Source organism: Etheostoma cragini, chromosome 7 (assembly GCF_013103735.1).
Source record: "Etheostoma cragini isolate CJK2018 chromosome 7, CSU_Ecrag_1.0, whole genome shotgun sequence".
Classification (NCBI taxonomy): Eukaryota; Metazoa; Chordata; class Actinopteri; order Perciformes; family Percidae; genus Etheostoma; species Etheostoma cragini.
In genome coordinates, this window is record NC_048413.1 from 22,412,133 (window position 1) to 22,427,363 (window position 15,231).

Consider the following 15,231-nt stretch of genomic DNA (forward strand, 5'->3'; position numbering starts at 1 on the left):
TTTGCTAGTGTGGCATCCTGTGACAAGATGGTACAGACGTGAGATGCCTCACGTTGTTGCTAAAACAGAGAGCTCAACACACAGGGTGAAAAAGAGGAGCCGCAGCAATGTGCAGTATAAGAAATATGCGGTGTTTTCTGAAAATTAAAATCACATAAACCTATTCTGATACAACCGAAATTCAAGTATGAACCTGAAAATGATAATAATATGAGCACTTAATATCCTTGAATTAGGTGTAGACCGTAAAATTAAATAACCTACTAGATGAACTATCTACGTTTTTATATACAGCTAAAGTATTTGATGGCAGGTTTTGTAGAAGAAATCCTCCTGTGTCCTTTGGTGCTGTCAAAGCTGTATTGAATGAAACAGTTTTCATTTGTATTCAAGTACAAAACAGGGGTCAGGACCTCTTGTTTGTCTTGGTGTAATCCAATATGGGGACCAGCTCGTGTGCTGCCACTGAGGTATCATAGAACATACGCTCCTAACGCCACAGAGCATTTTCAGTCAACAGCAGGAAGCCTACAGGTGCCTCACCCGTTGCCTGACCTTAACAAGGTTTACCAACAAAAAGCAGACAGCCCACTGCACACCAATACCACATTCAGCAGGAGAGAAGAGAAAAAAACACATCATTGATTCTAGGAACATGATGGGATTGGTGTCCTTCCCTGGGGTTGTTTTCTTGAGTTTCTGTTCCTCCTCCCTCTATGGCCCCTAAGGCTGGGTGAACTGTTGCCGACCCTTTACCATGAGACGAAGATGTATCTGAAGCAAAGTTCAGAGGCTAAGGTTGCCCTAAACACACATTAAACCAAGCTATGTGGATCACTCTTCCTCTTATTGTCCCTAATTGACACTTGTTTTCTCATCAGTTGTTTTTTCCCTCTACATCTCCATGGCAGCGTGTAACTGCGACGCAACAGGCTTGGTCCGGGACGACTGTGAGCAGATGTCGGGCCTGTGTTCATGCAAGACAGGAGTGAAGGGCATGAAGTGCAACGTGTGTCCAGATGGAAGCAAGATGGGCATGAATGGCTGCGACAAAGGTAAAAAGAGAGATTAGCAAGGGACCTGTGTTAATAAACCACACAAAGACACACACAGGTTTTTCTCTTTCGTCTTGTCTCAAATCAATCAAAGTGTTTGTCTGTCACTCGTCTGATCCATGGATCAGCCCCCGTAGAAGCCACTTCTTTCCCGGTCTGCTTTTCACATCCATCTGGTTTATTGGCTTAGGGAGGGAGTAGCTGCAGGGTGATAATAAATAGGGATTTACAGAATACTTGAGTGTACAAATTAAAAGTGCGTGACACATCGTCCATTGATATTTTCTTTTCTACTTCATTTTGGACAATTTTACAATTCTATTATGTGTACGTTTATACTTCTGTGTAAGGACTATTAATTACTTACGTTAATAATAAAACAGCCCAGGGATTGCACAGTTAAACAGAGGGTTGAAGGAAAGGTTAGTTCCTGCTGTGACGGCCTGCAGCTTCTTGATTAAGATGCACCATCAGATATCGACTGCAAGTCAAACGCTTAATGAAGCCAACAGTCCCGTCACAGTGGTGGGGCGTTCTGCCCCACACACGGATAGATAAAAAGAGATGGTACTGAGAAGTGGTAGCACATGAAGGCAGGAGCCAAGGGATACTCTAAGCCTGTGTGATGTTGCACCAATGCAAAGACCTCACACTCATAGCCTGGCAGGTGGATGGTGGGCTCCCCGGCTGCAACTCTTTCTGCAGCAACTTCAAGGCTTCAAACCCTCCTTTGGAGAGCTCTGGGAGAGATCTGTAGGGGAAAAAGAGCCAAAATATCCTGAGTGCACACCTTTACACAACTCTGTTTTTTTTTTTTTTTACAACAGTAAGGCAGCTTAAGAAAAATGCTTTGGTCTATGAAACCATGAATTATTCACACAGTGTGTGACTCACAGGTTACTTGACAATTTTATGATTATAAAGCAACAACAGCTGTACTGTTACTATACTATAAATATACTGTGTATAATATGAATGAACTTAGATTTTGAGAAGCCAATTTCATGGCTGCTTATCAGGCAGAATTTCTGCTTACTTATTAAACGTAAGCAAAAGTTACGTAATTGGGAAAGTTTAGCATTAAATTACATGCATGCAAATGTATCTTGTTGTATCTTATTTATCTCCACAATTGCAATTCCCACAATTAGCAGCTTTAAACTGTACTGATTATGGGACTGTACAGAATGTGCCACAACACAAACCCATTTCTCCTGCAGGTCCCGAGGCCCCGACTTCATGTGAAGAGTTAGTGTGTAGTTTTGGAGCTACTTGCATTGAGTTGAACGACCAAGCCCACTGCGAGTGCCCTTCACCTGACTGCGATGAGAAAAACAAAACCAAGGTGGGTCTTTTAAACTCTCTGCACTTAAGAAATACATAGTTTAAACTCTGAGTTTGCAACAGAAAGACATTGTTTCAATGGCCTACAGGAAGTTAACATGTGTTCCCATCTCCCCTCTCTCCATCTCTGTCACTGTGGAGCAGGTGTGTGGTTCAGATGGGGTGACCTATGCCGACCAGTGCCAGCTGAGGACCATAGCCTGTAGGCAGGACAAGGACATCACAGTGCAACACCTTGGACAGTGCACAGGTGAGCCCCGTCGTAGCCTCCATGCATCACACGTCGCTTGATTGGCCAACTGTTGTCAGGCCCACGATCAAAAGATAATGAGCTGTGCCATGGGCCCCAAATTATTTTCCTTCTGCTGTTTCTCCTCCGATTCATCTATTTGTGTCTGAAAGTTAAGTCATAGCAACATGTATTCACGTTTACTCTGAATTTTGTTTCTTCAAGTCTTCATGTAAGTACATGCACATAATACACACTCTAGCAGTGGTAGCAATTAGACTTATTAAAATAACAACATTTACACAAATTCCAAGTATTTTATTTCAAAAGACACATTTCTGATACATGGATAATATAGTTACATATAAGGAGTTGTCTGCATTTAAGCTCTCATCTGAAAATTGTCATTGTTTGTAATGTAACTGCACTTTCTCAAGCTTGTTGATTAAGACTGTCTTATAGCAAATACTTAGTTCATTTCACTAAGTACATAGAGTACATTAAAGTAAGCGGTGGTTGTGAGCTGACAGGTGAGAGCAGAATCATATGCAACTCAGGAGAAGAGTTAAAATAAGAACGAGAGAGATATTAAAGCGTTTTAAAACCAACAGATCTGTAGTTTGACTGGAGTTTGAGTCTTGCAATCCCACATGACAGCAATGACACTTCCTTTTTGCTTTCTCGCCCCTCTGTTGGTATTTGGCTTCATCTTCCCCCCACCCCCCTGTTGGGAAATGCGTCAATCTCTTTGCAGCTTTACGCTGCCAGCAACACAACGCTGCTTCAGAATGACGGGGGATGTAGAGAACATGTGTGCTGGGTAAAAGGTACAACTCTTGCCCCTTGGTCCAGATGCTGATGGACATGGTTTGGATCGGTGTAATAGGTGCCGGGACACGCGCCAAGGCCACGGTTTTCATGTACAGTAAAATTGTTGCACTGACTGCCAGCTTGCGTCACAACAGGGTTCTAGAGACGCCGCCGGCAAACTCAGTGGGGAAGAAGAGTGCCAGCTGTGTGCTTCTGGTTCTGGCCAAGAGCCACTGCCAGGTGTCTTGCATGTTTGGGTGGAAAAATGTTCATTCACGTCTTTGCTCAGTGGGCCCAGATTACCAGTCCTCTTCATCTCCCTTGAGCACTCTTTGTCAGACCCAAACTAGGTCATATCCATAGGAGGCAAGGCTGTCGACATGGTCTGTGTTAAATTGCAGTTGCAGGTACACAGATAAAGAATCCAAATGTGCTCGGCAAGAGATCGACAAGGCGTTGATAAGTCCCTGAACATCTGGTACTTACAAATCCAGTGCCGTGGGTTAAGGGGCAAAAGCAGCCAAAACCCAGTCTGGTTTCACGTTCCTCTATTGCCTGGCAATAGCAATGTGGGTTGTGTGTAATCCCTCACCTAGCATTGCTGCACACAGAAGGCAAGAAGACGCCTCACAGCTGACTCTTTCCCTGTTAAACCCTTAGGGGAGTAACAGACAGGCGAGCGCTCGGGCCCACCGACAGCCACATTGGATCTTTTAATTTCTTTTCCCCGGATGCAGTCACACTGCGGGTAGCTGCTCCGCTGCCGCTGTCGGCTTGGGGGTTAGATCTCGAGCTCATTTCACGTGTGGCTGGGTGCGAATTAGCATTTGCTCTGCCTCCACACCTCACCACAGCGCAGCCCTGCCTGCCCTCCCTCCCACTGTTTACATGCAGTGATTCCAGACACCCGGCCTAAGCGCTGTGGCATGCTAATGCTCACCGAGCTGCCATGTGGCTTGACAGGAAAGCATTGCCAAGGACCTACATACAGTAAATGAGTTAATATTGATCCCTTTTTTACACCACTAATCCGTTGCAACTTTTTATTACACCACAGAGCGTGACTACTGCTGCACAGTCAGACACTAATGGGCTGGCTAAAGGAAAATTCCCAATCCTGCAGAAAAAGCTCTTTAAAATCGTTTCTGCTTGTGACAGAGAACTTGCAGCGTACTGTGATGTTACCCAGCTCTTTCTGAAGTCTCCAAGCTCAAAAGGCAGCGCAGCCACAGAGTATAGGGAGGAGTTTTGCTGTGTCTCAGCAAAAGATGAAGCGATAACTGAGAAACCCAGCAACAAATTGCAAGATCTACTGTACCTTGCACCAGAGGGAGGGCATTTGGACCGGGGGAAAATGGCCACCAAGTTGGCAATGGCCTGCCTCCCCATATGGTGTTATCACCTGTAGTTTTGCGGCAAATTGGCAACGAATGCCAGCATATGGCATCGGCAGCCCTCCGCCTGCATGTTAAGGTCTGTTGCCTTCACCATTTCTCCTCCTTGTCCCGCGATTTTATCTCATTACACAACCCCTAATTCAGTTTCTACTGTTTGCGTTCCCATACTCTACCACTGCTAGCTGTGTTAAGCTGTTTTTTCTTTCTGATGTTAACCATTTTCTTTAGGCTTTTGTCCCTATCATTTTCTTCTAGGCTTTCTTTTTCCCCTTCTCTGTCCTGTGTCCAGATTTCTTTTCCAACTCCTCCTCACTGAGCCCAGCTGAACACAAACAATCTTAATAACCACATTTTAACAATAACTACACTGCTGAGACAAACCAAGATGACAATGATTTTTTTTCCCTTCTCCGTCCTGTGACACAGCGGTCCATTGCTCCACAGAGAGCAAAAAAAGCCTAAAAAACTGAAAATGGACTGTTAAACCTTATTAAGAGAAGCATCAGCTGAACAGACTGTGCTTCCAGTCCCTCTTTCCTCTTTCAGACATGTGTTCTTTTCTTTTCTTATCCCGTGTCACAGAGCTAGCTTCTCAAGATATGCACACACACCCAAACACACATTAGGTACTTCCCAGGGAGCAGGCCGCCTGACGCTAAGCTTGGCACCTGACTGACAGGTGTAGCCAAGAGGAAAGGCAAGGCATGCCACCAGTTTTGGTGATAAAATCACTGCTCTACGCACCCCACTCCAAATCTCTCTCTATACAAATATCTGTTGAGCTTTAAGCTGACACCCGGTGCGTCTCCCAAGCTTTCTGCTTTCTCAGTAGATATCATATTTCACACATCAGTGAATAATTACCGATCAAATAGCCGATTATTGCAGTGTTATTAATTCCCACACATAATGTTAGGCAAATCCTAATGAGGTGCAAATCTACAGTATAGAATTAAAAAATTCTTCTGCTCATTTCACCCACACATCTATACTCGTGGGACGTAAAGAAAGAACAACAGTTTTGTCACGCCTGCTCGCCTTGGCTAAATTTGAGGTGCACAATTACGTAGCATCTCCCTGCCTATTCACTTCTCCCCCTCAGGAGTTTTTGTCCTATTTATCGTTCCTTTATCGCAGACAGTTTGTCCTTTTGCACCAGAGCTTTCTGCATTGGTAATGATGGTCTCTGTGCAGAGAGCCTCTTCTCACTCCCTCATTTGGAGTGTTTTTTTGCCGTGTGTGTGTGTGTGTGTGTGTGTGTGTGTGTGTGTGTGTGTGTGTGTGTGTGTGTGTGTGTGTGCATGTCTGTTGATAGCAATGTGTTTGTGGTGGCATTGACAGATGCTCATGCTCTCTGCAAGCAGCAGTGTGCCGTCTTTGAAGCCAGAGTTAAAGCTGGCTTTTTTTGCCCTATTTCTATCAATCATTCATCACCGGAGGCACTGGTTGTTGGTGATTAAAGCTTTGCTACTGGAGGGCAGCATTTGAATATGGATATACAATTCATAAGCATTGGCACAGCATGCATGCAACACACGGAAATGCATACTGTGCACAGAAGTACATGCCATATGTGTACACACGCACACACAAACACACTACGCACTATGCATTGACACCAACTGGAGTAGTTTAACCCTGTCTGGGCAACATCACTCACCTGCAGGCGAAACACAATGCAGTGCATGTAACTGTGGGTGTTGTTGGCATATTCCATATTCGCTCTGCATATGGATGCACTTTCATTACTTACTAAGGTTTTTCAGATAAAGATTCCTGACATCTGATCCATTGCAGGGTTTTTAATCAGATGTTGCTTTTAAAAACTTTTAAAAACGTTTTTTATTTCCTTTGGTGTGATTTGCGAGGTTGTAATGGAGTTAGGTGAAGCATAATCAAACATTTTCATCTTTGCTCAGTCATTCATCCATTCCTTGCTTCCTCCCCTTCCCTTCACCAGAAATCATCTCTGAGCCGGCAGACCGGCCCACCCCAAACCCCTCAGCAACCACCCACAGCACAACCGCTGCCGCCACCATCACCACCCCCGCCCCTTTCCACCCTGACATGGTGTGGGCCATCCCGCCTCCACAGACGGAAGAGACAGAGACCACAGAGCAACCCTCGGCCACCAACTCCTTTTCCACCCTCATCCACAGCCAAGCAAACCACCGCCCCCCCATCCACAACCAGCCTCAGCCACCAAAGTCCACCGCTGCCACCACCACCTCCTCCTCCCACAGCAGCGCTGCTCCTTCCGCTGCTGCGTCCTCCTTCGACGGTTCGGGCAGTGGGGAGCCAAGTGGGGACGACCAGACCGAAGAAGAGGAGGAAGGTGAAGAGGAAGTCGGTAGCGGCATCCCAACGGAGGCCAGTGGGGCAGAGGAGCCTGTTGGTAAATCACTGCTCTTTCACTTCATAACCCATAATGCTTTGAGGGTTGTCCGGGATGGGCTTTTTTTTCAAGAAGGGGTTGAACAGAGTCATAGTCTCTTCTCAGGTGACATCATAACACATTCCTACCATCATCTGTTTTATTGAAAATTACATTACCATCAGCACAGGCTACTGTATCTCTATGCAAATTGTTTTTGAGGAGACAAATGTTAATGCTAGGCAAGCAGGGAACTGAAATCTTTGTAAACACATGCTGTTAGTGTCATTTTCAATTGCATAAGATGTATATCTCTATTTCAGACAGAAAGGAATGTATTTGCATGGTTCACCGTTGCTACATCACCCATGCTCTTTTCTTCCATTCCACCCGCTCGCTCACTCTCAACAGCTAGCAAAACAAACCCAGGCTCTGTAAAATATACTCTCGGCAGGCCAGATGAAACTGCTGGCCCGCATCTGGGGATCTCTGGAGCCTGACTTGACATGCTGATGTGACTGGGAGTTTGAGGTGTGAGTGTGTGTGGAGGCTGCATGCCTTGTCACATGACCAGTCTGAAATCTTTCTCGACATGCCCTCCTGACTGTAACAGCAGGACAAGGTTTCTGGACAACAAGGGATGGCTGGGAATTTTCAATCAGGGCTTCTTCTTTTTTCTGTTGTTATTTTCCATCCATCCACCTTACCCGACAGCTTGCAGTAACAGACTTCATACCACTGATGGTGCTGTGTGGCCCCAATGTGCTCTTCCTCAGCTCTTCCTCCTCCTCCCCTCTCGCTCCTTCTCCCCTCCTCTTAGATTTATTTGATTCTCCTGTGAGAAGCTGACCAGAGTGCTCGATGGAGCGAGAGGCATGTAGTCTGTCTGCCATGGAGACCCTGGTGTCATGTGGCTGTGTGTGTTTGTGTGTGAATGAATGTGTACCCAAGCATGCCTGGATGTTAACAGATTAGGAGATTGTACAGTGCAGATTTCGACATGGATATTAAGTATATCTACACTCATGTGTTTCTTCATAATTGTGTTTTTCTTAGGTGTGTTTGTATGTTTTCTGTGTAAAATGTTAACGTCTTATCTTTGTTTTCTGTGTGTGTGTGTGTGTGTGTTTGTGTTTGTGTTTGTGTTTGTGTTTGTGTTTGTTTGTCTTCCTCTTCTCATGTCACTGAGTTTGTCCAATTCTGAGTGCACATATCACTGTCTGACTTCATAAATGTGAGCAGGCTAGATGTCTTTGTACATTTTTTTTGTTTTCTGTTGAAATCTGCCCTTATCTGTGTGTGTGTGTGTTTGGCATTCCCCCCCCCCAAACCAAAATACACAGCTCTCTCCTGTTCGGCGCAGCATCTGTAAATCTGCAGACCACACGCCAACATATGCCCTCTTAACCTCGGCCTGCTCTCGCATCCTTTGACCCTGAGTCCTTGAGCAGGACGTCTTGCCTATGACGTCTTTACGATTCGTTTAGCCGCTACCTGTTTGCCTCCAAGATTATTCCTAATCTCTGTGCGGCCATAAACTGCACCGCTTCGACTAAGACCCCCCCTCCACCAACACCATAATTACAGAGGACGGACCTTTCCTGCTGTTGCACACTCTCATCCTTCAGAGAGAGAAAGCCCAGCCACTTTTATGTCTTTTATGTTCCAAGATATACAGTACATGCACCGAATCACAAACACAACTGTATGTTGTTGTTTTTTTCAAGCAAGACTTGAAAGTAACTGTTAGCCAATCAGCCGTGAGCAGTTATCACATCCCCCATCATTTAAAGTGCTCTGTGTGTGACATGACTGGCAACAGTGCCCATTATGCGTTCTCTGCCTGACAAAATGAGTTCCAGGTGTAAAAGCAATTCCCATGAAAATGCCATATAATCACTCTTAACAGATGCCTCTATTAGCGTACAATCACGGGTCAACAGACTGAAAACGCACAATCTGCAGAAGCAAGAGTAAGTTGTAATAAAACAAACAATTGTCGTTTTTTACCTAAGAAACACTACCCACCCTATCTCCTCTAGGTCTTTGAGATAATCTGGCTTGAATTCATGAATTTCCTGATGAATTATTATGAACCCCTATGTTTCATCCCCAGGTCCCACGCTGGCCAGCACCACTATACCCACAGCTGAGGACAGGTCATCCTGTGAAAACACAGATTTCGGCTGCTGCCCTGATGGCAAGACACCGTCTAGCACTCCAGAGGGCGCCAACTGCCCCTGTAAGTCAAAATGCCCCTTTTCTGCACTCTCTCTACCTATGCTTCTCTGGATATTATCCTAATCTTTCTTCTCTGGGTTTTTTGTCTCCTATCAGTCGGTAATATATAATGAGAGAGATGAAATCCTGATATCACTTTACTGGATGTTACTGGGCTTCACAAAGATGAATGTAAATGAGTATCCATGGCAGCATTTCCAGTACCCTTTTTGATTTCAACAAATTGAAACAATAAATATATAAAAGAATATATAAGAACTGAGAAGATCAATACCATCGTCATGCCTTTGCGTTGAGTATGGAGCTGGACCTGGGAGATGTTAAACCTAACTTAGCATGGAACCCAGAGGAAATAGCAAGGCTGTCTCTCCAAAGTATAAAACAAAAAGCCCCTAAAGCTCACCAAGACTTTGTTTGTAGTTTTAGCAATGAGAATAGCTTAAGAATGCTTGTCTCTTTCTCATCTAACGTCACTTCTCCTATTTCCTTTTTTAAACGTTTTTAAACGTCTTTAATGTTGTTGAGCAGCAATGCTTTTATAAATCACCACCCTCACATGCAAATGATCATATTGGCAGGTGGCAGAGAAAAGCACACAGTGGAAATATATACAACAAAAATATACAAGTAGTAATGCATTGTTATGAATTTGACGACACTTGACAGTCTGACTGATATTAGTCGTACGTGAGGTTTGTTTTCTCGACCCCTTAGTTTTGAAGGAAGTTTGGTTTGAGATTAGTCAACGCCATATTTTAGGGCCCATATGCAGTGTCTCTATTGCTGCTTTTCCTGACTTCCTTCACCTTCTTTCTGTTTGTTTTATTCTTCCACCTCTCCTTTTATTTCACCCCCCAAACAAACAAACACACACACAAACACATACTCTTAAGTCTCTATCAGTTATTTCTCTCTTGAGCTATATCTCACCCTTTCTCTCCCTCAACTTAGTCAATCTCAATCCAGTCTTGCATCAGTTTATTTCTCTCTGGAGTTGAGCGGAGAGACAGTTGAGAGACTACCAGAGGCCGACAAGCACGGTTGTACCAATCAGTGCCTTCTGCCAGACTCGTTCGTGAAGATAAAGGACTTCTTTCTCCCCTTTGCTTCTCCATTTCTTTCTCCCTCCATCCCTCAGTGGAAATCTGCTCTCAATTTGTCCCTGCGGTGTTAGTCTGACTGATTGTGAAAGGAGGGATTCTATTCGGCTCACATGGGAGCTCCAGGTCATGACTTGAAAGAGCTCAGGCCACAAATTAGAGCGCAGAGTTGCGTTTCTGCCATGTTGAAGGTCCCAAAGCCTTCCAATAAAACCAGAGTTCAGTGCCACACAGGCCATAATAAAATCTGAAGATATAAGGCCACCTTTGGCCTTCTACAGCCTTCTGCCATTTATTTGTTTTGCAGGATTTATAGCCAAAGAGAAGTAACACATGGAATGGCACATCTGTCGAGGCTGGATTTCATGACATTTGTCCTCAAATCCAGACGATTGAAGCACGTGCTGCACAAACACCTGTGACAGTTTTTTAAGGTGTGAGACAACAGTTGTTACAAATCCGCTAAAGCCTGTAAATATTTTTCTCAGCCAACAATGACTGGGCACTGGCGATCAATTTTTCATTCAGCTCAAGTGTTACCAATAAAATCCGGCAGTGCGATAGGCTGATCGATGCGCAGGATCTTTTTTCTTCTGATGAGGGCTTTCACTCATTAGGAGTGAAATGGCACATCCCTCATGCAAAAATATTCTCCATCTCCTTGTACTGTCCAATGTATTGACGTTTGCCATGGCTGTCTCAAAATGAAAGGCAGTTTTAATCTCTATATTTTTTTGAGACATCTAGTAGCTGAAGATTGAGTGTAGTCCACACATTCACACAATCAAGTAGATACTGTGTGTATATAACCCCTATTATCATTATTCTCAGTGGATGTCAGACCTTGGTTAAAATGGATTAAAGGGTTGTTTCACTCAACAGAAAATGTATTTTGTCACCTAGCTGCCGTAGTATTCGACCATGGACATTGTTGTTGTTTTTTTGTTTTGTTTTGCAACTCAGGTATTAAGTTGTCTTCCTCAGGCTTCAGTGCAACATTGGTTTAGCCTCATGTGTTTCTCAGAAAAAACCCTACCGGCCCTCTATATGTTACATTTAAACAAGGTAATACCATTCATATGGCACTAAAGATAATGACTAGCAAATGCGCATGTGAAAGTTAAAGGCACCCTAAGCTCTGGCTACTGTAAACTCTTTCATATGTCAGTGGAATTCTGACCAATTCATTACATTTTACAGTTCACTAGAATCTGATAGTCAAATAACTCTGTCCGTCCGTTTATCGCTTTCTTTCTTTCCCTCGTTACGTCCGTCATGGCAGTGGGCTGGAAAATAGCCCTCTCTGATGTTTGTCTTCTCTGCAGATTAAAAATCAGATCTCTCTCACTGCGCCCCTCTCTTTGTCCCCGTCTTATCGGCCAAGCCTCACCCATTTGCTTCTATTTTATAGCCGCCGTCACATCTGAATCGATGTGTGCTGCCTGTGAAAGTACTGTTAAGATGAGGAGAGACGGAGGGAATGGGAGTGGGGCAAGAGCGTGTCACCAGTGTCTGCTATCCTTTTCATACAATTTTAACCAGGCTGTGTCAGTCACCGGTCTGGCGGCATTAAGGCGACAATTACGGCTATCTTTCACTATAATCATACAAGTGCTCTTCCCGTTGTCTCTGGTGTTGCTCAGGCAGGGGCAGCCATGATTGATTTGGGCAATTTGTTCTGCTGATTACGAGCGGCGTGGAAGCATGGCATCAGCGCCTTGCATGCTTCTCCGTTCTTCACCTCACTCACACTCGCACACACAAATCCCCTCCGTTTTGAGGTTTATTTCAAGCCCTCTTCTCTCTGGCAGGAGTATAAAAAAAAAACATTTTCAGAGTTGATAAATGTTGGACAACATAACCCCCCAAGGTCACACATGGAGGCTCTCTCTTTGCTGAAGAAGGCACTTTTGAGAGTGCCTGTGGGCTGTTTCCTTTTTAGTGTGTGTTGTTTTTCCTTCATGTATTTGTGTGTCTGTCTAACTTGTTGTCTTTTTACCCAGCCCGCCATGCCAGCTTTTGGGATGAGTCTCAGTCCGGTAAAATTGGCCCATTTTTTCACCTTCCCTCCTTCAATGTTCTTTCCTTCTTTCTCTCCTATCTCATGGTCCACCTCTTCCACCACCCCAACCTCCACCACCACTACTCCCAAACTCCGGCCCCTTTTTTTTAAAAAACCTTAGAAACTTACTAATCTCCCCTTGTCAAAAACACACAAACGCACAATCCATCACTAACCCAAAACTGGCACCACCCCAAAACAAGCACTGTGTTAAGGCAGCGGGAACTGAGTGATAGAAGAAGGTTTGAGCTATTGTCTTTCAGTATCACATCTTCTTTCCTCTCCTCCTCTGTTTCCAGCCACCATGAGGTTTAGCGGTTTCCTACACTTGGACCAGGTGGAGGGCCAGGAGATTTTCTACACCCCTGAGATGGAGGACCCCAAGTCAGAGCTGTTTGGAGAGACGGCCCGCAGCATAGAGAGTGCTGTAAGTGCTCTAGGAGCAAGTAGGGTTGGGAGTATAGTTGATATGTAATGGCTAAATCTACCTTACGACTTATTTATTCCTGATATTCACTTGTTTACATTTTATTATTAAAGGTCCAATATACAACATTCAGAGTCTGGGCGGGGATAGCATTCACACTGCTCCCACCCCAGGCGTCACAAGCAGACATGGAGGTAGCTAAGCTGAAATGGCAGTGGCTAGCAGTGTTTACAGAGCTAACAGTGTTAATGGGGGTTAGCTCACACTCACTGGGGTGACCTGGGGGGAACTGAAGGGTGGGTGTTATGCTTCCAGCTACTGTGGGTTGGGACTATGTTATCAGCGAGATCCGTCACACGAGCGGCACAGCTCCAAGGCGCTTGTCTAGCCTGGGTTGTGCACAGTGCAGAGATACTGTAGATGATTCTGTGTTTCTGGTATTATTTAATTAATGACTCTTCTCTACTTCAATTGATGATTGCCACTTGTGGACAAAGTGGCTCCTGTTCACCAAACGTTACATAGTCTAGTTTGGGATTTTGTGTTATTCCAAGAATCTTCACGTCAGGAGTGGAATAAACCTCTGAAACAACATTCAAGCTTTGTGAGACACTAAAACTCTTCACCTAAAGCCAGACTAATCAAATTATTTGAGCTCCTTCAGGCAGGCAGGTTTCATTGCAGGTTTTACAGACCTGACACCCTGCAGCTGCTGAGTAATATTCTGCCACTTCGGGCTGGAGTGGTTTCTCTGGTCAGTGATCTGATAGTAAAATAACAATGATTAAAAAAAGAAAAATCCACACCAGCAGCAAACAGAGAGGAACATACATCAAATCAGACAGAGACAACATAGCCTGGCTGATATTTGATTTTTAATAAAAGGGGAGGTATTGACAAACTAGAAGGAATAGAGTGATTGAATACCACTTTTTTTTACCAAGGTAGGTAGACTGTTCACAGAGTAGTGGTCCATCATGGTGGTTCAATAATTATTTTTTCACAAATACTTACATCAAAATACAAATTTTTCATAGAATTTGGTTGTTGCTTTTAGTTTCAAGCTCAGCAGCAAAAGCTCTAGGGCTGAGTTAGCACTGACACTACATGAGGCTTCCAAAAACTCTTCAAGTTTAATAAGAGAACTATCAAAAAAATCTAATAAATAACAGCATTCTGCGGCCTTGTGCACAGCCTAATTTCTCAATCGCTTGCCAAACACTTCACAGCACCCAGAACCAGCGTCTCCTGTGAGATTAATTAAGAATTTTCAAACATTTGAAAAATCAAGTCCTTATTCTGGATATGAGTCTCATAAGTTTGGATGGACAAGGTGCCAGTTGCTATAAGCCAGCCAAGGCTGAGGCAGGCATTGAGCCTGTACAGTAATCATCGCTTGGGCCTGGCAGTTTACCCTGTTCAAACTTCTCTACTGTCATTTTCTCTGTTGAGCTCAGACTTTAGAACAATTGTCTCTGTTGTTAAGCCAGGGCCTCGCTCCTCTGATGAAGTGTGTGTGTGTGTGTCTGTGTTTGTGTGTGTACGTACATCTACCAGCTGTTGAATCAGTGTCACTAGCCCCCACTGGGACCTAATCTACTACCTCACAGCGATTTGTGTCTGTGTGTGTGCGCTTGTTACACTCCAAGTCTGCGTGTTGCTGAAGCCTGGTGTGCCACTTGATAGCAACCACCTCCGCTTCATCTTCCAACACACACACACACACACATATACACACACACACACACACAAACACACAGACTAACACAATCTACACACACAAATATAAAGCACAGAAACAAAGAATCGAGCCGCAGCACATTTCTTTACCAATCGGTTACAATTAGTGAATAAGTTAGGATATGTCAGAGAAAACAGGAAAGAAAGATCAGGAGGTTTATAGGTCCACAGGAGAGCTTGTCCAGCATTACCATGCCTAAGACAGCTTTAGAAGATATTATTTTTGACCCATCTGCTTTGCCATCACACCTCAGCCAACAAATTAGAGGCGTTTAGTACATGAAGGAAATAATCTGAATCCTCAAGCTGAATTAAGTGTACTGAATCATCAGTGTCAGTAATCAAATCGGCAGTCTCTTGCATTGGTGCTCTCTTGCTATCCATCCATCCATCCATCTTCGACCGCTTATCCGGTATCGGGTCGCGGGGGCAGCAGCTCCAGCAGGGGACCC

The 15,231-nt window shown here is 44.4% G+C and overlaps 1 protein-coding gene across 10 annotated transcripts in view; it reads left to right on the forward strand.

Annotated features, from left to right (window-relative positions):
• Positions 1 to 15,231, forward strand: part of agrn (agrin) — a 247,669-nt gene that overhangs the window by 200,237 nt on the left and 32,201 nt on the right. For 5 of the 10 annotated variants that reach the window (XM_034877728.1, XM_034877730.1, XM_034877733.1 and 2 more), the window contains 7 exons: positions 912 to 1,055; positions 2,276 to 2,400; positions 2,544 to 2,649; positions 6,796 to 7,230; positions 9,326 to 9,451; positions 12,554 to 12,589; positions 12,912 to 13,039. In XM_034877728.1, coding sequence (XP_034733619.1) covers positions 912 to 1,055; positions 2,276 to 2,400; positions 2,544 to 2,649; positions 6,796 to 7,230; positions 9,326 to 9,451; positions 12,554 to 12,589; positions 12,912 to 13,039 — 1,100 coding nt within the window. The remainder of the gene's footprint in view (positions 1 to 911; positions 1,056 to 2,275; positions 2,401 to 2,543; positions 2,650 to 6,795; positions 7,231 to 9,325; positions 9,452 to 12,553; positions 12,590 to 12,911; positions 13,040 to 15,231) is intronic. The other 5 variants (XM_034877732.1, XM_034877734.1, XM_034877738.1 and 2 more) reach the window with 3 other exon arrangements.